Here is a 26045-nt window from a genome sequence, read left to right as displayed (position 1 = left end):
AGAAACATCACCAACATTAAGAACTACCAACACTGAACTGATTCTGCTAATAAGCACCACACAAGCAATCCTACAAATAGGCTGTACTTACAATGCAACAGATTTGAGAAACCTATCAAACAGGAGAGCAAGAGCACACAAGTGGGAATTTGAATGGTTGAAAATCCTAGATATTTTCTTCCTTCCCTTGATGACCCTCTGAACAACTTAATTGCAGTCAATGATAAACACTGTTAAAGAGCAATAAAGTACAAACACAGTCGGTTACCTTCTGCCGTGCCGGAGATGCCATCTGCTTTGAAATTACTGGTGCTTTTCTTCCTGCGATGCTTCTTCCTGTTAGCGTGGGGCGAAGGTGGAGGCTCTATTTTGGGACTGGTGGTGCTTGATATGCTGGGGCTTGAACAGACAGAGTCTCCCAGGCCAGTATCTTCAACAGAAACCCAAAACAAAGTATCATGAGAAATGACTGAATGCAACAATTTTTGAACACTTCTAATACACTGTTTAGCAAACTAAGATCAACATCTGCAATACTGGAATCATTCGTGGGCCCTTTTCTCCCAGACAGACAGGAAATAAAGATGTGGAAGATTTAGGGTGCTTAATGCTGCTTGGGTATGTAGACCTTTGGCACACCGATAATGCCCCTATTTCTTGACCAGAGGTTCTGAGTTCAAGTCCTAACTTAGGACTTAGTGGCCAAAGAGGGTGTGCTCACAACATGGCCTAACAGATTGATTATTAGTTTTTAAATCCTTCCCATCTGTCTGGGTGGCAGGCAGCAAAAGGTGAGAATTGCCTAGTCAGCCATTCAGTGGCGAGCCACCGCAGTACTGTGGAAAGCTTAACCGTGGACAATCCAATGGAAGTCTACAGTTGCCAACACTTTCTTAGAAAACAGTGCCTGAAGAGACAGAGAATGCTTATAGGCATCTTGTTGAAGATTTTCTCAGATACAGCCATTGAGTCGCTAAGGTGCAGAGAAAGCCATTTGGCCCATTGAGTATATGCTGTCTTCCTGCACGGCAAACTGATCAGTGCCATCGACAATCACTTAGTTCAATGAAAATATGTACAACTTAAGTCTGTTGGAAAAATATCATCCATTAACTTATGGAAAATCCCAACTGACTTCCTGCTCCAAAGTTTCCTTTTCTATCTCTCTTTAGCTCATTCTTTTAACATAGGTTGGCTTTCCTCCCAAGTGGCCTTTTTAAAGGCACTATCTAATTTGAGGTGAAGGCCATGGACAACTGGACCTCCAAATCTTGAGATGTGAAGTATCCCAAATGAAATCACTGACCGGAAATGTAGCAGTAGATTCAAGACTGGATCCTTGGTTGGGAATGGCACTAGCCCCAGATTTTTGGGCAGGGAGTTGATGGTACATAGTGGCACTCAAGAAGAGGTTTGTAGGCACACAAGTGTTAACGTATCACAGATGAGATTCACGTGCCCAGTCTTCTCAACGGGGAGCCATGCTGAAAGGATTGAGGGAGAGTTGGAGATGCAATTTTGTAATTACATCTCTATTTTCTCTTGAGCATGCTTCCTCTATAAGACAGCAAGATCGGTCAGTTTACAATCACAGATCCTTTTTTGAAAGGGATCCCCAAGACTATATTGTGTGCATAATACTAATGATTAAATCTTCTATTTTAGTTGTAACACTTCTGCATTTTATATAGTATGTCCTCTTTCCCTGACCCTTGCATCAAATGTTATGAAGAAGGAAGGGCCAGCATCATGTTGCTCATTGTCTGACAAAAACGTCACTGAAGTGAAACAAAACTCGGACTCTTGCTTCATGTTGCCTGTCCCACTGAGTATTTTCAGCATTTACTGTTTTTATTTAGCGTTTCTAACATTCACATTATCTTGCTTTAGCTAACCTGTTAATCATTACTCCACTTGTGAATCATACAAACCCCTCATTCATATTACATAGGCCACTCAAAGCCCACTGCATTGACATAAGTAGCACCAAAAATAGAACAGAAAATTGACACAGGAAAATATATCAGTTGTTCACTGACATTCTGTTCACTGAACCCCAAGCTGTGCACGATTTGAAATGCACACTTTCAATAAGAACGGATTTGGAGGATTATTTTTATAAATTATGACAAGGTGATGTTGCAATGAATCTTTACATCACTTACAATAATTGCTGTTCAAAATATTTTGCTGTATTTCATTGTAAATGAAATCACACCTTGAGCAGGTCAAAGAAGAATTATGATACTCAAATGAAATATTTTTTGAAATTCACTTATCAATAAACATCCACCTGGATTTTGAGGTAGTAATGATGTTGAAAAATGTCATCATTCCACTGAAACTGACAGCAACTTCTGGAGTTCGCACATGTGCAGAATAACACAAATTCTGTGCTTGTCTAAAGGGATGGCTATTCAAGATTCCCATGAAGCTTCCACTCCTTGACTGCGATCACAGTAGTGAAGAGAATTCATTTCTACTTAGATAATTTTGGGTTCATTGCAAAATTCCTGAAAAAAGTTCCACCTTATTAAATGAAATGTAACAGGGCTCATAACAGCCCTAGAATTTCATAATTGCTACCAGACACCCTCCCTGGTATACATAACTAAATTTCTCCCTATGGAATGTCAAATTTCTCCATAAATGCATTTTACCCCCTTTTTAAACATGCAGTATTAATTAACCTTTAAACATGTATTTTGCTATCTGCAAAATTTAAATATAAATACATGAAGGGTATTAAGCACTTCTACTTTCCTGATTTTCCACTTGTGAATGCTTCAATAGGATTGGTTGTTTAACCAGTTGACGTCATCATCATTGCTTCATGTCCGGAGATCCTCTTGGATCTGGTGCCAGATTGAAACTGCTTCTGAACATGTTCCACAGATTGCCAGATCTTTTAAGGGGCTTTCTTTAAGATAAACAATGAATGTCTTGTTTCTTCACATCTGAGATTTGCATTCAAAATATTCAATCTCACTAAAAGTGATGATTGGAGCTCACTTCTACTATTTTCTTAATATGTGAATTTTTAAGGTATTGGTTCTGAGCTCCAAACCCCAAATCAATGCATGTCTAATTATCCCTATTAAAAAAACAACTCAGGTCCTGTCCAGAAATGCTGAGCAATTGTCTCTTTGGTTATGCTGATCTCGATTATACTCAATTTGAGCTCTAATGATACTGCAGACAAATACTTTCCACTAGTCACCACAAAAAAATCCCACAAATGCACTTGGCTACCTCCCCCTCAATTGGAAACATGCACGCACTACAGCCCTAAATCATTACCATTCAGTGTAGCATTTAGGTGATGAAATCCTTTTCTTTAAATGCCTTAGGGGCTGCTTTCTACTTCTTCTAAACACTACTATGCTCAGAACTTGGTTGCATGTACAGCTGGAAGCAAGCATTGTTTTGGCATACAGGCCTGAAGCAGATCCCCGGAGATGCTACCGATGAACACTGAGATGTTATCTTTCCATGCAAGATTACTTTTACTACATATTACAGTGATGTACAGCAGGAAAGCTTCATTCTTTTAATGGGCTGCATTGATGGGATACACAGAAGAGATTCACTCAATTCACTTTTCCTTTTAAAAAAAAACTGCCACAATTTTCTTACACTACCCTTTTTACCATCAGTAGTAGCCTTCCGTCTTTGAGATGAGAATATTAAAGCAAGGCTCCTGCCTGTCCTGTTTGGTGGCTATTAAATACTCCATGATATAACTTCAAAGAACAGCAGGGATGCTCTCCACGGTACCTTGGCCAATATTTACCTATCCGTGATGATGAACAGATAACCTGTTTCAGATGCTTTTGAGACACAGAGAACAAGGGCAGCCAATGTGCTCTTTGTGGGATGTTGCCCTGTGCAGACTGATGATGATGTTACTACATTATAGCAATTATTACATTTCAGAATACTTCATTGGTTGTAAGGTGCTTTGGTACAACCTAAAGATACAACAGGCATTATATAAATGGAACAACTTCTTTGTTTTCTATATAGGCTTTTAACTGAAATTTAGATGTTATGTCAATGGCTTTCCAGGATTTGATCTTCAGGTCAGGAAATCAGCCTTAAGGGAGTAACTTGTATTTGTAGTCCTTTGGTTGTTTTCTGTCAGATATTGGCTGATGGTTCTAAAGTTGTAGCTCATTTACATTTTGCTCTTGCAAGTGCCAGGCCTGAAAACGATAGCAGTGTCGTGGAGTGGATGAGTGCATCTGACATTATGTGGTTTACACCAACTGTTCTGTGACAGCAATGACCTCCCTTTGCCTTCCAACAAAGGTGTCACGGTGGCTCAGTGTCTCGTACTGTTGCCTCACAACTCCAAGCACCCCCCAGGTTTGCTGTTAGCCTTGGGTGATTGTGTGGAGTTTGTATATTCTCCCAGCTTCTGCATGGGTTTCCATCAGGTGCTGTGGTTTCCTCCCTAAGTCCAAAGATGTGCAGGTTAGGTGAATTGGCCATGCCAAATTGACTGGTAGTGTCCAGAGATGTGTAGGTCAGGTAGATTAGCTATGGTTAAAAAAAAAGGAGGGTTACAGGGATAGGTTGGGGGACAGGGACAGAGAGTGGGTCTGAGTGGGATGCCCTTCAGAGGGTCAATGCAGACTTGATGGACCAAATGGCTAACTAAATCTCAGATTCCAGAGTTTGGCCTGCTGAGGAAACCCTGAACCTTGCCTTTCCAGTTTTTGTCTGTTTATTCTGAACACTCCCCTTTCTCCACAATTTGCACTGTGACTCATGACAGAAATAGAATCGTGGAATTATCACAAAGTAGTAGGCAACGATTTGATGTATTGTACTGGCACACGCTGTTTAAGTGAGCATGATCATTTAGGGCTAATCTCCTATTTTGTCCCCATACACTGTTCTATACCCTCACACACTGTTTCTACTCATATTATCCGATGCCCTCTTGAATACCTCAATTAAACCTGCTTTCACCACACTTTCAGGCAGTGCATTCCATTCTTTATTTGTGGATCTTGTCTGCCCACACGGTGTCAGGATGGGACAGGCCGGTGAAAAAGGGCAAACAATGCTTGCCTAGTGGGTCAACTGAAACATCCATTAACCTGAGACCTTACAGCACAGTTCTTAAATCAAAAGCTTTGCTCCTTTTGGCAATTAAAAGTAGCTCCCTTGGTTCTCAGGAGGGCAAGAATGCTTTGGATTGAGACCATGGTGGTAAGATCAGCAGTGTTGAGATTTACACAGCAAAGTGCAGTATTCAAGCCACTTGCTGATTGAATAATCTTTACCTTCTTAATAATCAATTTAACTTTGTAACACTGAAAACAGCAGTAACGAATTGAAAACAGCAGTAATGACAGCCTAATTCAAGACTGTAAATTAGTGTCTGCTCTGTCTCCCTTTTAAAGTAACGCATCCGACTTGGATTGAATACAAAATAGGTATCTGTCTTGTATCAATCAAAGCGTGAAAAGGTTGATTGCTACAAGTTATCTAAAAAAAGGGGGCAGAAATTAGATGACTACACCATCATTTTTGCTTCTAAACCAGCTCTGACAGGAGCATTAAAACTCATAGGTTCCATTTCACAGGGGAGGGACATTTGCGATCCTTTCATATATTCAGTGTCTCATATTAGTTCTTCCCAATCGGGCAATGTTCAAAAAAAATAATAATCTGCAATAGCTGCATTTCGACACTTGAAGTACGAGTTGGGAAAGTGGTTTCACTTTTCACTCTGGAAGCTGACAAGCATGACTAGAGGGGGAATAAAATAACATTCAGTTCACATAAATATCAAGCAGCTTGCCTGAGACTGATGGGACCAGAATGTGTTCTCAGCCATCATTCCCCAGACAAGCCCAAGGACACCCATAACTTATTTTACAATCATTTAGTTTCAGCTGAACTGGAAAAGTGACAACTCATCTCCGCTGACAAGATGCCATCTCAAACCTTACAATTAACTGTACACGATTAACGGCCCACTCCGTCATTATCTTCTATCATGATCAACTGTATGTGCAGCCCTCCATACCAGAAGGCCATTAGGACTGTGCAACTACCCAAGTAAGTAGTTGGAAATCTGGTCAAAGTACCAAGTCCAACTCCTGAGCATCTTAGCAGAAAAAGAGGCCATAAAAATAAAAGCAACTGAATGGCAACAAGATGGCCCAGTGGTTTAGGACCTTCTACCTTCAGAATGCAATTGGGATCAAAGTCTCTTATTAGCTGGCTTGAAGGACACTGTGAGACATGCATTTGAGTAGTTTTAACCCAATTTCAACAGGCCTCAGGCCATTGTGCAAATCTGTCCCAACCCAGCACTGGTGACATGAAAACCTGGCATTTTATCAATTGGCAATCATGCTCAGAGGGAAATGAAATGATGTCAGATTGGCAGGATTAGCTGCCTTTCTGAAATGTGAGCGGAGGACGAGATGATCAGATTTGAGGCCTGGCAATCTGATCTGGGAATGCTTGACACAAACCCAACGGTATTAAAACCAGTTAAAATGTGTGGAACGAACTTATGTCCTGAATGAATAGTTCCTACCCTACAAACACAATTATTTCTAAAGGCAAAGTAACCTTTAAGTAGTACCACACCTGGGTACTGGTTTCACTGAAATTTCAGCTTGCAAGGTCATAATAATGAAAGTTCAAAGTTGCATTGAAAAACATGCAATGTTCCGAGTATAACTGCCATATCACAAAAATCTAAGCCTCACTAACTTTCCACGTGATTCAGTAAAGTTTAATCAAGATATAAGTTTTGGTTTTGGTAGTTCTATACTGTAAAGATTACAATACAAGCTGCAGTTTTCAGAAGCTGACCTTTAGTATGAACTGTACCAAAATTATTCAGAACATTATTTGGCTCGTCTATCTAGGAGATGACTCTTGCCTAGGTGTTTTCAAGAATGTGTTGGATATATTTCTTAGGGCAAAAGGGATCGACGGTCATGTTGTGAAAGCAGGAACAGCGTACTGAATTGGATGATCAGCCATGATCATATTAAATGGCAGAGTCATTGTGAAGGCCGAATGGCCTACTCCTGTACCTAGTTTTTGTTTGAACATTGCTCTGCACTATTGCCTGCCTTGCTGATTGTTTTTTCATCTTGAAATTTGGTTTTTCGTCCACATTTAATTTGAAGGTTGCATGAACATCATTATTTGTCACTTGCCAGCAGCTAACTACCAACTTGCATGTATTCTCACTAAGAGGTCTTAGTCAGTGAAATAGTTTGTAAACAGACCGTGTCACTTTGTGATAGCATAGTGCACTCTTACCTGAAACGTGTGCCATTACGTTTTTTTAATTCTTTCACAGCATATGAATGTCACTGAGTAGGTCAGCAATCATTGCTCATCCTGATTTGCCCTCGTGACTTTGCTGGTAAGCTGTCCTCTTGAACCACTGAAGTCCATCTGTGGAAGTGCCCCATCTGGACAGATAGTGAGTTGTAGGATTTTGATGTGATGACAGTGATGGAATGATGATAGTTGACGATAGGGTTTGGCTAGGATAGGAACTTTCAGATGACAGTGGTCTCACACACCTGTTGTTTTTGTTCTTTCCAGATGGTAACGGTCAAGGTTTGGAAGGTATTCTCAGAGAAGGCTTGGTGAATTGCAGCAGTGCATCTGTATATTCTACATATTGCTGTCACAGTGCATCAGTGGTGGGAGGTGAATGCTTCTGGTGGGGTGTTGCATCAAATGGGCTGTTTGCATGCTTTTGGAGCTGCAACCATTCAGGCAAGTCAGGGGTATTTCATTAATTTCTGACTTCTGCCTTGTAGATGACGGTCAGGCTTTGGGGAGTCTGGAGGTGGGTCACAAATCAGAATTTCCAGCTTTTTAAGATAATAAAATGTGAGGCTGGATGAACACAGCAGGCCAAGCAGCATCTCAGGAGCACAAAAGATGACGTTTTGGGCCTAGACCCTTCATCAGAGAGGGGGATGGGGAGAGGGTTCTGGAATAAATAGGGAGAGAGGGGGAGGCGGACCGAAGATGGAGAGAAAAGAAGATAGGTGGAGAGAGTATAGGTGGGGAGGTAGGGAGGGGATAGGTCAGTCCAGGGAAGACGGACAGGTCAAGGAGGTGGGATGAGGTTAGTAGGTAGATGGGGGTGCGGCTTGGGGTGGGAGGAAGGGATGGGTGAGAGGAAGAACCGGTTAGGGAGGCAGAGACAGGTTGGACTGGTTTTGGGTGTCCAAGACCTTTCCAGCTTTTTACCTGTTTTTGTAGCTGCAGTATTTCTGTGGCTGATCCAGTTCAGTTTCTGGTCAACGGAAATCCCCAGGAGATTGTTAATGTGGATTCAATACTAGTTACACGATTGAATGTTGACACAAGAATATCAACTACATATTTCAAGTATGAGCTGTGTTTTGGGGTGTCCCTGAGAAATGTGTTGGATCAGCATTGCGGAGGTGGCCAGCTTTCTTTCAGTTCACAAGTCTGACCACACTGTAACAATACAGTAGCTACAGAGTACACTTTGCAAAGTCTCAGTGAGCATTTAACTTCCAAAATTATAATTGCATTAATTGCAGCATCTGAAAGGTTAGGGAAGGAACAGTCGAGTTTCATTGTTGTCTTATCCCACATTTGTCCTTTGTGAGGATTCTGCAACTGACCCTATCAACACAACTTGGTGGCAGATGTCTTGTTCCTAGCTCTTAGTTTAGATAATTCACTGTCAAAACATATAAACGTGTTGTATATGATGTGCTTAACAGAAGTGATAGGGGTCAAGGTTTTACTCCAATTTGCATTCCACACACTGACTGCTGTAAGACAAACCTAGGGGAAATGTAACTCTAGCTCTGACCATTTCACGTGTATACTCAGAAAATTCTTGCATTGCAAACATACCCTTTCATATTAGGATACATTTCAAAAGGATGCTATTCTACCGGGCAGTTCTAGAGTAAAAGCCACAATACTCATGTGGTCCCTGATCCCAGATGTCATCTGTTTGCCTTGCATACACAGCTTTGAGTGTGGTTCAGGATCTCAGTGCCGCAACGTTGGATGGGACATCCACCAACTATCAGTACTATTCCTGGTGAGAAAGGACATGCACAGAAGACCTGCTGTTATTATTGCTTACAGAAATAAGTCAGCACGATGTGGTTATTAAGAAGACAAACTCACAAGACCAAGTCCCTGCATTTAAAGCAGAATCTCAGTCTTGCATCTGTACAGGTCAACAATGACTTTAATTCCCAAAACCTGGCATTGTTTAGAAAATGGACAGTGAACAATCAGCAGAACTGCATCCAAAATGGCAACTACCAAAGTGCTGTGATAATAAAATGTGAGGCTGGATGAACACAGCAGGCCCAGCAGCAGCTCAGGAGCACAAAAGCTGACGTTTCGGGCCTAGACCCTTCATCAGAGAGGGGGATGGGGTGAGGGTTCTGGAATAAATAGGGAGAGAGGGGGAGGCGGACCGAAGATGGAGAGAAAAGAAGATAGGTGGAGAGGAGAGTATTGGTGGGGAGGTAGGTAGGGGACAGGTCAGTCCAGGGAAGACGGACAGGTCAAGGAGGTGGGATAAGGTTAGTAGGTAGGAGATGTTGGCCAGTAACTTTAAAATAATAGGCAAAATGAGGAAATGGGAAGCAAGCATATAAGGAATTTCCTTTAAAGCCTTCAGAATTGGCTGACAATTCTAGTCACTATGCACTCCCCCAGTCTTTGGTATTATTTAAATGCTCCAAATAATCCAAGCTCAGACATGGGAAACTTTTGGTCAATTTTACAAAATCATTGCACTTTAAGTAGCTTGACCTCATAGGGCTGCAACCTGTAATTTTTTGGACCTTGAAGTTCTTGCATGGTTCAAATCAAAGACAACTGCACTGATATGTTGCAGTCAGGTCTTGTTTCAGGCTTGAACACAATGGGATCCTTGATCCACAGGCTGCAGCTGCCCCAACCACTTATTGAATTGTTTTTTCTGTCTGAGGTTATACATGGATGTGATCAATCTGAATTTGGAACACAACAGCCACTTGACACCCATTCATGAGCAACAGTCTCTATCAACAAACTTTCTTAAAAGAAGCAGTTGTGGAGAAACATCCAGAATTCAATGTCCTGTTCATGTCAGTTTTCAACTGCTCGTTAAAACAATCTTGACAAGATGGTTTAAAAAAGACTTAGTGGAGTTACACAATGTCAGAAAGATCAATTAGCCCCATGAAACAGCAATGGTCATTAATACTGGTGGAGTTACTGACCTGGGCAGTTTGAGGGAACTCAAACACCTTCAAAAGAAATTGTTGGTCATAAAGTTTGCAAGTCAGAGAGAAGTGAATGAATCCGAAAGTCTGAGGGAGCTGTGTTAGCTTGAATAGAGAATGTACAGTGCTGGATTGGGAGACAACTGCTTGCTGAAGGAGGCAAAGTCTTAAATGGGCTGTGAAGAGTCACACTAATGTTGCATATTCAGATAAAAATCCTCATCAAAGGCTGTTACTGACACTGAAAACAGAGGGAATTCAAAGTAAAAACAGGTGGCGGAGAAGGAGATAAATAAAGACATATCTGAAGGAAAAGCAACAATAAATACTTGCTGATCTGGTGGGGGGCAATAATAATCTAGTATATATGGATAGTGTTTCCTAATCTACATTATACTTTAGATTCAGACACCCTACAATAATAAACCAGTAAAGGTTGCTGATTCAGAAATAGTCAAAAGAATAACAAAGTTGAGAATGACTAGTTTGGATAAGCTTACTGTTCGCTGGATATAAACGATTTTCCTGAGTTTACCACTGATTTTTTTTAAAAACAAACCACTACATGCTAATAGCTCTTAGATTAGGACTTGTGGAAACATTTTCTAGCTACCTCTGTTCTATTACACCATTTCATAATTTTTAAAATCATTTTATGAAATCACCTCTCAGCCTTCAACTTTTCTAGAGGATGATCCAATCCAAGGCTGATATCTCAGTGGTGGTATCCTTCTGGCAAATCCATTTGACACCTTCACTGAGGTTCCTACAATCTTGCAATTTGGAGACAGAAACTGTGCATGGTCCTCCCCTAAGTGATGGCTTACACAGAGGTTTTTATAAGTCATATAACCTTCAAGCTAGTTTTACTAGCTCAAACAGGTGACACCATCAGCTTTATTTTTTTGGATTATTTTAAGTTATAAGTAAAGTTGGTGAATGTGTATAAGTCTGCTATGCTCTTTCATTTAGTAAGTGGCAGCCACTTTGGAGTGCTATTTCAGATGTGAATCAAATTTTTATTTCCATTTTTAAACTAGGATACATTGCATTCTGTGGGCAGTGAGATTCATGTTCATCCTGCTTCTTATGTATTTTTTCCAAATTCTTTGCCAGACAAAGGCCCACTGACTAACCTTAATGGTTATGCCAATACTAGTTAACCCTGGAATGAGGGGACTAAAGCGCCCCTTCCGAAGCCAAACTGTAATCTGAACAAGTGGCACATAAATTGGACAGCCTTTACTGCAATGCAGCAATCAGAAATAATCAACAAAATCTCGAGTCAGACCACCCATGACACCATCTCATTGCTGAGATTTATTTACATGCTGATTAGATGTTGGGGACAGCACTGATGTGGGAAAAGATTTACCCGACTTCTCCTACACCAGCAGTTCCCACTTGACATAGATTTCTTCAACTTGAAAAAGGAGTGCCATCACCATTTCAGCACAGAAACAGGTTATTCTTAAACGTGTTTGCATGACTCACCTCACCCCAACCACATTCTAATACATTGCTGGGTAAAAAAGGTTCTCCAGAGTTCCTTATTGGATTTATTAGTCTATCTACTAGCCGCACAAGTGAAAAGAATTGATTTATGTCCACGCAATGAAATGCCTTTGTAATTCTGAAGACCTCCATTAGGTCACCCTAAGCTTTCTCTTTTCTAGAGATGAAAAAGAGACTTGAGCTGATCAGACTCATAATTATAACGTCACAATTCTAGTGGCATCCTTGTCAGTCTTTATCTGTAGTACTTCAGATCCTTTTATGTAATGTGGACAGCAAGACTGTGCACAGTACCCTATGATCTAACCAAATTTTAAAACATATTTAGCTTCATACACCACTATAATGTGTCCTACATGCACAAATGTTTCTTTTTTCATTGTGTCCAAATGTCACCAAACAGTTTACTTTAGTGAACCTTTGCATCAGAGAGCCTAAATCTATATTTGGCTGACAGTATAGAAGCTGCCTCTTTCTCTTCACTATACACTTCTGTTTAACTTGAAACAGTCTCAACCTGGCTTCAAGTGGGTATGGGCCACAGAAAGTGGCCCCGAGAATATGGACAACCTGTCAAGAATGTCTGATGTGAGACTGAAAAAGCAATGCAGTGAGAGGATCTCTCCAGGGTCCGAAGTTGGAAGCTTCGGTTAAATCTTACAAAATTCTCACTGGTGGGTGAATAAAGGGTGTTAAAAATAGGAAATATTTCAATACTAATATCCATCACTATGTTGCCCAGAAGAAACCACAGCATCTCACACATAACATGAATGGAACTAGCTCTGAGTTTTACAACTTGATGCAACACAAGGAGCTAAATGTTAAAGCCCTCTCTTTTCCTAGTCAGCCATAGGATATTGGCATTGCTGGCTGGGCCAGGGTTTATTGCACATCCCTAGTTGTCCTTGAGAAGGTAGTGAACTGCACTCTTGAACCACTGCAGTCCACATCATGTAGGTTGACCCACAATATTGTTAAGGAGGAAATTCCAGGAATTCGACCCAGTGACTGTGAAGAAATGATAATATATTTCCAAGTCAGGATGGTGAGTGGCTTGGAGGGAAACTTGCAAGAGGTGATGTTCCCATGTATCTGCTGCCCTTGTCCTCTAGACAGAAATGATTGTGGGTTTGGAAGGTGCAGTCTAAGGATTTTTGGTTAATTTCTGCAGTGCATCTTGCAGATGCTACACACTGCTGCCACTGAACACTGATGGTGAAGAGTGGATGTTTGTGGGTATGGTGCCAATCAAGCAGGCTGCTGTGTCCTACATGGTGTCAAGCTTCCTCAAGTGTTGTAACTTTGCAGTATCACAATTTCACAACAATATGTGGAGTTAACTGAATTGGGACCTCTGCAGGAGGCTTAGATGGATCATCCACTCAGCATTTCTTGGCTTTGTTGCAAATGTTTCAGCCTTATCTTCTTGTCACCATCTGAAAGCAAGATATTCTATCTCCCATTTTATAAAGGAGCAGTGGAGACATTGGGCAGCTCTCCCATCCTTGGACTGTTGAGGTCCTTAAGTTACCTATTGATGCCCACTAAACAGGTTCATCCCACTCCCACAGGTATTTTTTATGCTTATCATGTGTCCATTAACATCTTGCCGAACAAAATGACTGTGGGATATCCAAATTTTATCTGGATGAGCTTCCAGTTGAGTTTTTACTTGGGATTGTGGGGATGGGTGACATTGTGTGAAATCCAGCACAATTTTTTCTGTTAGTAACGCAGGTCTCTGATGAGTAGTCTATACACTTATAATTAGCATTTAAGGTAAAACGTTACTGACTGCCATCAGCAAGGTAAAATAATGGTGCAAAAATAACATCCTGTGGAAGATGGAAATCTAGAATCTAGAATAAAAATGCAGCAAATATGCAATGGGTTTGGTAAAATCTGTGGACAGAAAGAGGGGCTATGTCAGATGCAAGCTCACTGGCTACAACAGCACAATCAGATGCAGAGAAGTTAGTTTCCTTTGTGGGAGTATCTAAAACCAGAGGGCACTATCTCACAAAAAAAAGGAGGTGCCCATTTAAGATACAAAAATTACTTTTCCCAGAGAAGAGTGAATCTGTGGACGTCTTTAATACAGAGGACAATAAAGCGTACATTGTTAGTTATGTTCAGACAGATTTTTAATCAGTTAGTGAATCAAAGGTTACAAGGAAATGAACGGAAAATGGCACTGAGATTATCCGATCAGTCATGATCTCACTGAATGACGCAGCAGACCTGATGGCCTACTTTTGCTCCGAATTTTATGGTTTTACATTATTAGATTACAGGGTTACAGAACAGAGGTTCAAAACCCACTCCAAATTTTAACTGAGTTTAAAATTTTTGGAAAATAAAAACTAGTGACTGAGGTTCCTGTATTGTTGTAAATCCACAACTGTTTCACACATCACGTAACATGTTTCGAGGGGCCTTGGTGCCCTCACCCAGAGTAGAATTTACATGACTTCAGCCAAGAACCATGGCACACAGTTGGCCCACTATCACCTTCAAATGACCTCAACGGAATGGGGTGAGGACATGAAAAGTTCTAAAGTAACATACTTTTTTTGCTGCTTTGCCAGGAACAGGCAATAAATGCTAGTAATGTCAAAGAATAAATTTTGGAGAAACAAATGAGTTGAAAAAAATGTTGAAAAAAGGCAGTAGCAAGCTGTCTATAATGCTAGTTTAAGACTAATGTAAATTATTGATAACACTTCTAATTACGGTTGATGCGGATACAATCAATAGCAGGCAGGCTTTTACTGCAAAGGCATAGGATTTTGTGTATGTATTATACAACATACATCCTTTGGTAATATTTGAAACTCGGCGTCACTGACATGAAACCATACACCTTCATACCCAAATTCACAATCTCACTCTGTGCTGCTGCGATGGTACAAACTTCAAAATAGTAAGGACATTCAAATTTGAATGCTAAAGTCTATGCTGCAAAACATAACAAATGACATACGGTTGACAGTACGTTTCAGGCCATAATTCACTTTCATAGTTTATGTCATCGTTAGAGGTGTTTGATTGAATTCCTGCCTCTCAACACCCTGCCAGACAGCAGTTATTGGATATTTGTTACCTTGCACAGTGCGTCTGAAGCACCATTGCCGCAATCATTGGTCCTGTGAATATTCCTCTCCTAGGTTCTCTCAACAAGGTCTTTACAGAACTGCTGTAACCCAATGGTAAACAGCTCATCTGATGTTCCAGTCAGTTAATTACTAGGGACTGAAGTATACTTGAGAAAAGTAGGAACAGGCTACTGAGTTGGATGATCAGCTCTGATCATTCTGACTGGCAGAGCAGGCTCAATGGCTGGAATGGCTTACTCTTGTTCCTATTTTCTATGTTTCTACATAACTGCATGTCATGGTATAGGGTCATACAGGGTAGAAAGGCCCAATGCTTACTCCCTTTATGAGCAGGATTAGCAGATTGTATCTGGGGCTTTGGAAAGGAGGTGGAGGGCAGGGAATGGGGGTTCATGGTGGTAGTGTTGAATTAATCAATTAGCCAATATATCTATTACTAATTGTTAGCAAGGCTGAGTACTCACCAACGATGCACCTTATACACTCATTCCACCCCAACTCCATTGACAAGTATTGTGAGTGATACCACTATTGTAGGTTGGATCTCAAATATCAAGACAGATTGCAGGAAAGGGATTAAGTACTTAGCAGCATTGTATAAAGACAATCTCTCCATCAAAGTCAACAAAACGAAGGCGCTGGTCATCGACTTCAGGAAGAAAGGCGGAAGGTATGGCCCTGTCTGCATCAATGATGCTGATGTGGAGATAGTAGACAGCAACTTCCTGGGAGTGATGATCACCAACAATCTGTCCTAGCCATGATGCGACAGTCAAGAAAGCACAACAACGCTTCCACTTCCTCAGGAAGCTAGGGCAATTCGGCATGTCTATGAAGACTCTCACCAACATTTATAGATCCACCACAGAAGGCATCCTATCTGGATGTATCACAGTGTTGCACGGCAATTGCTCTTCCCAAGATGGCAAGAAACTACAGAGAGTTGTGAACACGGCTCAGTCCATCACACAAACCAACCTTCCATCCACTGACTCCATCCATTGCCTTGGAAAAGCAACCAACATAATCAAAAACCTCTCCCACTCTAGGTATATTCTCTTTCACCATCACCTGTCAGACAGAAGATAGCAAGTTTGAATACATGTATGAACAGGTTCAAGAATAGATTCTTGCCTGCTGTTATACTTGATCACACCTTTCAAATACTAATGTTGATTCTCTCCTTACACTTTCTCTGCAGCTGTAACACTATTCTGTACTCTGTTCTGCTACCTGATACACTTTGAATGGTGCAATCTTCTGCAGATCACGTAAAGCAAAAACTTTTCATTGTATCTCAGTACATGTGACAAAAATAAATTAAAAAAATCAAAACTGGTCATCTGCAAGTATTATAGAAAGAAAGAAAGCTGTTTTGCCAGCCTCAGGATGACTCTCAGTGGCTTAAAGTCAATGAAGTACTTGTGAAGTATAGTCACTAATGTAATTTGAAAATGCAGCAGCCAAACTATGTGCAGCAAGTTTCCACAAACAGCAATGTAATAATGATCAGATTGTCTATTTTAATTGAAAGCAATGTATTTATCACAGTTTCCAAACAGCACCATAGAATACGAGACAGACAGTCCTTGGTTTAATATTTAATCTAAGAGACAACAAATTGAATAGCACGTTGGTAGGGGCGGCGATGGCTTAGTGGTGCTATCGCTGGACTGCTAATTCAACGACTCATGTAATGTTCTGGTGATTTGGGTTTGAATCCTGTCATGGCAGATAGTGGAATCTGAATTCAATAAAAATCTGGAATAAAGAGGTGTTTAATGATGACCATGAATCCATTGCCGATTATTGGAAAAATCCATCAAGTTCACTAACATTCTTTAGGGAAGGAAACTGCCATCCTATCTCATCTGGCCTAATGTGACTCCAGATCCTCGATAATGTGGTTGACTCTTAACTGTCCTCTGAGCAATTAGGGATGGGCAACAAATGTCAGCCTAGCCAGTTAAGTGCTTATCTAATGAACGAATAAAAAAGAAACAACACTAAAACATCAGAATAGATTGTGGGATAATACAGTGTGGAGCTGGAGGAGCACAGCAGGCCAGGCACCATCAGAGGAGCAGCAAAGTTGATGTTCTGGGTTGGGACCCTTCTTCAGAAAGGCGGGGGGAGGAGCGGGGAAAGGGAGCTCTGAAATAAATTAAGACGGGGTGGGGCTGGGGAACGTAGTTGGGATGATGATGGGTGAGTGCAGGTCGGCAGTGGTGGGCATTGGTAGTGAGGTGGGAGGAGCAGATAGGTGGGAGAGAAGATGGACAGGTTGTGTCAGGTCAAGGAGGTGGGGATGCAAGGGAGGGTTGGTCATGGGATGAGGCTGGGGGTGGGGACCATCAGAAATAAATGAAGCAGACAAAGATTAGACATGGGATAAATAAAAGAGGTAAAAGGAATCCTGAAATCCACAGCAGAAGAAAATTCCACAGACCAGACAGCTGGCAGAGGCACCAGCTCCGTTCATTTTCTAAATTCATACAAGCAGTTTTGACACTGCTGTCTTTCTTAAAGGTCGCTGTTGTTGCCCGATCACACACACATCTGTAATGGCAGCACAATTTTCCTGGAGGCCAGAGCAAGGAGTCAGTGGCACAAAGCATGTGTCATCATCAGGGTACCTGGGGCACAAGGTGTAAAGGAACATTGACCTTTCTGCTGTTAATTTGTTCAATCTGATCCTCATGAGGATCTGGAGCTGTTGGGGGTGGCTATTAGTCCGATCTCCTACCGCTTTTCGGGTAGCACAGTGCCATGATGATTACCTTGTGGCTACTACTAATATTTTGGAGTACTTCAGGGAAGAGAGAGAGAGAGCGAGAGAGAGAGAGAGCGAGAGAAGAAAAGCTGGGTGGGGACACAATCAATGGACCATTTTTCAGAAATGTATAAATACTTACTCCTTCAACTGATTTACTTTCTTTGCTGATGCGTGACAGTCTAAAAGAAAGGAAAACCTACATTTCTATAGTGCCTTTCACAGCTGCACAACATGCCAAAGCATTTTACTACCAAATAAAATAACAAGTGTCTAAATATGGAGTAGCAGCTGTGGCTGAGTTCTAGTGTCCTTGCCTCTGATTCAGTGGATCGATAGTTTAAAACGTAGTCCTGAAGCTGAAAATCCAGGTCTAGTTGGCAATACTAGACAGAAGGTTGAGGGTTTCATGCTCCACTCTGTATCCTCAGCATAAAACGAAATGCTGACAAGCCAGTAGAATAATGAGGGAGGGGTGCCATCTCTCCGATAATCTACTTGATCAAGGCCCAGTCTGCTCTCTGAAGTAAACATAAACAAACCAAATATGATATTTTCTAAGCATGGTGTTCAGGTCAAACTTATTCAACCAACATCACAAAATCACATTGCCTGCTTATCCCACAATCTGATGTTAATCATGTTACTGCTTGTGGAAGTTTGCTGTGCATGTTGCTCTATTTCCCACATTACAACAATGAATATTGGCTAAACAACTTTTGGACATCTTTGAGATTATGAACAGCACAACAGATATGCAAGATCTTTCTTTCTCTCAATTAGGGCTAATGTGAAACAATGTAAATTAAATAGCACTTGAGCAAAATTGCCACACAATCACCAGCTTCCCTTTAGCTTCACTGGCATTACTGTTACCAAAATCCCAGACATCAAAATTCTCAATGGGTTACCATTGACCACAAACTGAACTCGACCAGCCATAAAAACACTATAGGTACAAGAGGAGGTCAGGCAAGGAATTCACCTGCTGACACCTCAAAACCTGTCCATCACACACAAGGCATAAGTCAGGAGTGTGATGGAATACTTCCCACTTGCCTGGATGAGTGCAGCTCAACAGCACCCAAGATACTCAGCACCAGGAGAAAGCAGCCCACTTGATTGGTACTCCATTCACACCTTCGATATTCACCCCCTCCGCCCCGGTGTAATGCAGCAACATTACAAAACATCTTAACAACACATTGTAGTGACTCGTCAAGGCTCTTTCAACATTTAAACACTATTACCTGGAACAAGGACAGCAGGCATACAGGAACACCAACACTAAGTGGCCCACTTAAGAAATTACGTGCTAGTACTATTTGCTCCAGTTGAATCTCTGGTATTAACATGTCGGTCCTCTACAGGAATAAGTGCAGCCTCTCACCAACTGTGGTCTAAAGACTGCGTGACTGTTACAAGACGTAATCAGGTTCTCATATGACAGGTTAAACCAAAGAACTGTGGAAGCTCGAGATCCAAGACGAAAACAACCGGTGAAACTCAGCAGGTCTGGCAGCATGTGTGTGGAGAAAGCAGAATTAACATTGAGGCCCCGTGTTGGTTGGCAAACAATCTAAAATATACAGAAGTCCATTAGTGCTCGAATCCATTCTTTTTAAACAGGCTTCTGATGTTTCTCTTTAGATTGTTTAGTGCTGGAGATTACTCACTAAATCCTGGAGTCTGTACGAAATCTGCGAAGATGGGCAACCCTGAGCTGCAACCATGCTTATCCCTTCCTGTCATGGTGAGCTGTACTGTGCTTTGTACTGAAATCATGGGGAGCGAGTAAATCAAAGCATTCAGCTGGAATCAGCTTGAGTTGAATTTACTGGAACATGCTGATGGAAACACATTATGATGTCTCAATTCTAAAGTACAATGGCGTTTCAGCAATTGGAAATTGAGGTTTGAGAATAACAGTGATCTCAATTTGTAGTCTCTCTTGGAATGAGTTACACAAAGTTTAAAGCAGTGAAACAGCCCAACTGAATGCTCCACACAAAAGTCTCCTCTCATTCTACTCCAGCAAACTAAATCTGCACAATCTCTTGGCCTTTCTCCCTTCTGTACTTATTTGGCTTCCTCTTTAAATGCATTTGTGAAAGAGATAAAGGGTACTGAAATATACTAGTGAATAGTGTCCTACAAGCACAATTTACTGCATTCGGTGCTATCAGACATTGGAAATAAAAACTGAACATTAAACTCAATCTCTCTCAGCCTTGCCACACAAGAATAATCCATCATTACTGCTTCATCCAGATCATTAAAGACTAAATGTGACTATAACCATAATGGTTGCAGGAAAATCAACAGACAAGTATCACTGGCTGTAGTTGTTAAACAGTGCACGATGAAATCAAACTGCTTGTTCGCTTAGGGACGAAGCAAAATCTCTTTTGGAAATTGTTATAAGTTGATGCGCTCAGTCTGTGTGACACCATTAGTATGATAAACAGTTGAACGTGTATCAGAGCCTGAGCCTTGGATCGAAGCGACTTGTGATAAATCTACTCCAGCAGTTACTGGAGGCAGGAGCTTCGCGCTTGGCCCCATTTTCTCACAGTTTAACTTGCACCTCTTACTCCCCTGTTCTGCCTCTTACAGTGCAATCTATCTAATGATACAAGGCACCTCTTTAAATGGCCAACACCCAGGGGATCCCCAATAGCTGCTTAATAAGGACAGTAAAAAGCCCCAGCATACAAAATGTCGACTAAATCTGTGAGCTACTCAAAGGCTTCTAGACACTAATGAAGACACAGTACTTTTTAAAACTGTGTCAGGCTGCCATGAGATCTGAGAAACATTTCCCCTGCTAGTAGCTGTTAGCGCTGCTAAATGCTTAAGTTCCCGCCTCGAAATCATCCCACTGATTACCAGGGACATTGATTATCAGTACAAAACCAAGATGCCAACAGTATCAAAAAAAAACCAAAGCAAATATTACACCGTTAAGAATCAATCTTGAAAAAAGGAAAATCTTCATCACTTTATGGTTTCAAAATATAACATCCCTCTCACTCTGCTTACCTCAGCCTGGGTTCAAACTGATTTTATTATCTTTTCAATACAGTATTTAAATATTATTTTTGGTTACTACAGGCTATTTTTGACTATCAATCCTACTTCTCAAAGGCCTCATCAGTTAATTTTAAATTGGCTGCTAACTTAGCCGAAAAATGCTGACTGGACTGATTGAATGTAATATTAAGAGACTGTTTTTGCTTTGTCTAAATATTTAGCATAAAATCCAGTTTGTGTGGTCCCATACATTGGACCACCTGGGGAAATTTATGAAGATAATTTCATACTCTTACTGCTCAGGGAAAGACTGAGACTGTCCATTCAGTTTATCAAACAATGATAATATGCCCAACAATCAGATACCAGGTTCTGCATGGGCTTAGATTTCCATTTGCATCTGGGTAATTGAAACAAAAAAGATGGCAGTATAAGTCTTGTCCTGCACCGCACTCGGAAGGCATTCTACAAACAGTATAAACATCCCTTTCTTTTAAAGGCTGCCTGCAATATCCATGGTTCCTTGCATCATGAACAAATTAAATTGGTTACGGTTAGAGGTTACAGTTGCCTTGTAACTACCAGAATGTAAATTCATCTGCAGTCAATGAGCGTGATGTGTTCAATAATTCAGTAACACAAATGTATATTTTTTAAGCTGCTGACACTTCCAATGACTGATAAATGCATTTCCTTTAGAAACATATTACTGGCTTTCCTTCATATTCTTTTCAATTAAACCCAAATTAAAGTGTAGGCAACATCAATACATAATTTCTCTTTCAGTGTGATATAAAGCTAGAGAAGCCTCATTTAGTATTAGTAACATACTCACCAGTCCTTAATTATTGGAATCAATACGGTATGAGGGCATACACTACTTTCTCCGTTTCACCCCTCCAACCCCATTTTCCACAAGGATTCTTCCTACATGAATCCTTCTTTTGGTTGTCATTACAAGTAATGTTGTAGAAACATTTGGAATTTCACAGGAAGTGCTGACAATATTGGATCATTGTGGCAAACCTCCCCATTCATGACAGAAATTAAACTATCAGTAAAAGTTCCAATGACAGTTATGAATCTTGAAACACAGCACTGATGTTTATTAAGTAATTGCAAATAATTCTGATATTACAGCATATCAACTGAAGAGTTGCAGAAGCAGAAGTAGGCAACTAAGCCACTCAAGTGTCTTCTATCACCCAACTGGATCATCCTGATCCTCTGATGCTGCTTGGCTTGCTGTGTTCACGCAGCTCTAAACCTTGTTATCTCATGATTAATGTGTATCTTGTAGGCCTTGTGGCACAGTGGGTAGCATACCAGACTCTTGAGTCAGAAGCTATGGCTTGAAGCTATCTCAACACTTGATAGGCAACAGAGCTGCTTTCAGAACACAGTCAAGCCAGTGGTAGTCAGTAAGAGCAGGAGAGATTGCTGTCAGTCATGCGAGGCAAAGAATCACTATCCTGAGCTCCAGCCTGCAATATACATGTAAATGTATGTGGTACCACACCAACCCACAGTCCGTCAGTGAACTATGGCACCTGCATGTAACGTGTCTTATAACGTTACTGAACCTGTCCACCATTACTTCCACCTTCAACTCCATCCTTAAATCTTACCAGTCACCAATGCTAACATCCCTTTGTGTATTTCAGTTTTAAATTTTGTTTAATGGCACTCCAAATAAAATGTCCTTAGATGTGACACTGCACAAGATGTCACATAAATACAAGTTATAGATGTTAATTTTACATCTGTTAAAGATTTGTCCTCCCGCACCCACCTTGGTTAGATTACTACTCTGTAATCACTGCTGTGTATGGCTTATACAGCAAATATGTACATTGATAATGGCTGTAAATTCAATCTCCTCCCTCTAATTGTTGTATGACAATTGAATCTTAAGAATCAGATCCTTGTGCATGACAAATCCACCCAAACAGCACAAACTTTTACACAAACATAAATAACTACATAAAGCTGGAGATGTGACAGAAATTAAAATGTCACCAAAATTCAGCAGATCTTCCTTTTCAGAGGTCCAGGTCAATGAATCAAGGTGAGGTGGAACGGAGATGGTTGTATCTTGCACCCAACCTCATGCGGTACCTGTCGTGGGGGTGCTTAATTGGGCAAATTACAGAGAGCTTTATTCAGTATTGAACCCTGCACAGGTCCTGCACTTAGGCTTCACTCTATGCAACATGCTTACACTGAAGCAGCAAAACTAAAGTAGAAGCAGTGGGCCAGATCTCCTGGTTAGTGATGTGATGGGGCAATTGTTACTGACCACAAGGATAATTATGATCTTTCTTTGCAGCTGGATCTCCCTGTCCTGGTTGTTGCAGCAATTTCTCACTGCAACCAAGCTCAGGGAACAAAGTTGAAGAGGAACAGGGCAGAGGACAGACTCCCCTTCTACCAAATCTGCTGCACTGTTCAAAAAACATCTTAATAATCTCAAAAGTTTTAGTGGGGAGACTGAATGGGTGAAGGAGGGGGATTGAGTTCGGGGGGGTTGAGTGGGTGAAGGGTAACGGACAGTTGATTGGGTAAAGAGGGGTGGAGGATGTGAAGAGGAGTAGAAAGGAAGGGTAAGGTTGAATGGGGGCTCAGCAGTCAGGATGGTAGGGAGTGGATTCAAGAGGGTTGGGGGTGGTGCTGAGTTGGGCTTAGGAGTGTGAGCAGCTGGGTGTGGAGAGAGGGAATGAAGAGTTGTGGAGTTTGTGGTGAGTGGAATAACCTCCACTATTAGTCGCTCACCTGGGAGGAATGGAAGAGTCAAGACATTTTTGGAGGGGCTTGGGTAATGCAGTGTTTAAATTCCTGGAGAAGCTAACATGCACGTGCCGTCAGGACATCCTCACGGCCCTAGCGTGAGACAACGTGAATGCTTCAAAATGCATTCCTATTGCCACTGGAACATCTGGCCCAGTATTTCAGTTTGCATGGACAGTGGTAAAAACACACCCAAATGAAACAGAAATAAAAAAATGCATTGATTGTAAGAAATATCAAGAGTAAGCAGTTACTTTGAGAAGATGCAGTAATTAAATTACAATTAAAAATGCATTGCTGTGAAAATACCAATGATAAAAACTGACAGTGACAGCTGGTACATTTAATGATGGATTATTTCTTTTTCCATATCAAAAAATCTCAATTCACTAAATAAATGAAAAACTGCAAATCACAATTTCACCCAGGTAACCGGCAGTGTAATCGTTCAACTTGTAGAATATCCTTTACTGGAAACCATAACTTCATCAAATTATTAATGCTATTAGGCCTATGTGATTATTCTGTTGGATGTTTATTAGATTCATGGAAACACAGCTTGAGCAAGATGGTGGAAGAGATGGGGTTAAGGGCACAAGGAACGGCTACATACACACATGGAAAAGGTTCAAGGAGGAGACAAAAGCAAACTGTGGATCTCTCAGATCCGGTGCGCATTCAGCCAAGATGTATTCCTCCTCCCCTTCTTGGGCATGGAACAATCTCATGGGAAAGATTTTAGGACAGTTTTAACTGAGCACATCCAAGTTATTATTTTGATTCACCAAGACTTGGATGGCTGGTGTGAGAAATGGCATTGCACAGAGGACATGCCTAATGTTAACGAAGGGAAGGCAGGAAAAGGATGGGGGCGGGGGGTTGGGAAACACTTCATCGCCTCAGGAATTTGAAAAACATAGAGCCAATGAAGTGTAATATTTTGATCAGAACGTGTCAATTTGTGCACAGCAAGTACCCACAATAAGACATGTGAAAATGACAGAATAATCTGTTACTGTGTTGACTGGGGGATAAATATCGGCTTAGAAACCAGGAGAACTCCCCTGTTCTCCTTCAAAATAGCACCATGGGACTTTGTACGTCCAAGTGAGACTGCAGATAGGACCTCTGCTTCATGCCTTATCTAAAAGGTAGCACCTCTGACAGTGCATTCTCTCTTAGCACTGGAAATGGCAGCATGGACTTTGCGCTTAAACCAGTGGAGTGAGATTTAAACCCATAGCCTTGGTGCAAAGGTGAGTTTGCTAGCTACTGAGCCACAGCTGATGCACAGAGGGCACGATGAACTTAAAGGTTTTAAAATAAATTTCTTGTCAAGAGAGAGAACAGATTTACAACAACAACAATTTGCTTTCAATATTTTGCAATAAACAACTTTTAATTGGCAAAACCGATCACAAACTGGTGATTTTATTATCTCAATGAAGTTCCAGAGTGTTTGATGTGTGAGCTTTGTTGAATAAATCACACCCACAGAAATAAACAAGGTCATGAATGTGTTTCCTCCTCTGTGCCTGTGGCAGCATACTAAATGGATATGATAACAAGGCAAAGGCATATTATGAGACATTCCGCCATTTCTGAAACACCTGGCCATTGTGAGGAAAATTAGGAATTCCTAAATTTCTGAACTGTTTCTCTCTCCTATAGATGCTGGCCAACCTGCTAAGTTACTCCAGCATTTTCTGTGTTTTTCTAAACCACATTGTGAGACTTACCACTGCTGATGCCAGAGTTGGCGATGACCGTGGCTTCACTCCACTGGTCAGCACTGGACACGGAGTATGAGCGTTGGTGCATGCCCTCGGGACGGCTGTTGAAGGAGACCAGGCTGATTCCACATGCCATCTGTGTTGCTGAGCCTGTAGGGGTCACATTACCTGAGGTTGGAAAGAAAACGAGCTAAGTCCCTGAACGGAAGCATTGCCTTGTATATAGTGCATGGCGCTCTCTCAGATGCGTCACCACCTAACAGTATCATAACGCTCAATGAGGGAGTGGATGGAACAGCACAGACAAGCTGAGCATTTATCCTCTGTAAAGTTCAGTTTGTTTATAACTCTACTGCCATATCCTAAATAACAAGTAATCCAGTTCATTCATCACAGCTCTGGGTCAATATTTATATTGGCTCCTGGTTCCCCAACAACTTTACAATTCTAATGTTCTCAAATGAGAACAGAAGGTGCAGGAAAAACTCAGTAGGTCTGGCAGCATCCATTGAGACAGAAATGGAGTTAATGTTCCCAGTCCAATGTGACCCTGGAACTGAAGGGGATTGGATATTTGCTTTTTATGCTGCATACATAGGGGAAAGAGGAGCAAATGGAACACATGGCAAAAATGCCCAGAGCAGAAGGCAGGTGGAGTGCTAATGGTAGTATAGGAGAGTTGTTGATGCCGAATAGGTGTTAATGACAGATCACTAGCAGATAATTGGTCAGTTTTGTTGAGAGCAGATCCATGAAAACCCAAGACAGGGTCAGGAGTTAAATGAAGTAGAGCAGTATTCATGCTCTCAAGTTT

At 41.2% G+C, this 26045-nt stretch overlaps 1 protein-coding gene across 11 annotated transcripts in view; it reads right to left on the bottom strand.

Annotated features, from left to right (window-relative positions):
- The window catches only part of agap1 (ArfGAP with GTPase domain, ankyrin repeat and PH domain 1), a 667156-nt gene that overhangs the window by 133437 nt on the left and 507674 nt on the right, over positions 1 to 26045 (bottom strand). For 6 of the 11 annotated variants that reach the window (XM_048534221.2, XM_048534222.2, XM_048534213.2 and 3 more), the window contains exons 12-13: positions 25238 to 25399; positions 269 to 430 (exon numbers count right to left, since the gene is read on the bottom strand). In XM_048534221.2, coding sequence (XP_048390178.1) covers positions 269 to 430; positions 25238 to 25399 — 324 coding nt within the window. Of the gene's footprint in view, positions 1 to 268; positions 431 to 2440; positions 2921 to 17458; positions 18200 to 22321; positions 22844 to 25237; positions 25400 to 26045 lie in introns of those variants that run through there. The other 5 variants (XM_048534223.2, XM_059647055.1, XM_059647059.1 and 2 more) reach the window with 4 other exon arrangements.

This window comes from Stegostoma tigrinum, chromosome 7 (assembly GCF_030684315.1).
Source record: "Stegostoma tigrinum isolate sSteTig4 chromosome 7, sSteTig4.hap1, whole genome shotgun sequence".
NCBI lineage: Eukaryota > Metazoa > Chordata > Chondrichthyes > Orectolobiformes > Stegostomatidae > Stegostoma > Stegostoma tigrinum.
This window is presented reverse-complemented; position numbering and strand designations above follow the sequence as displayed.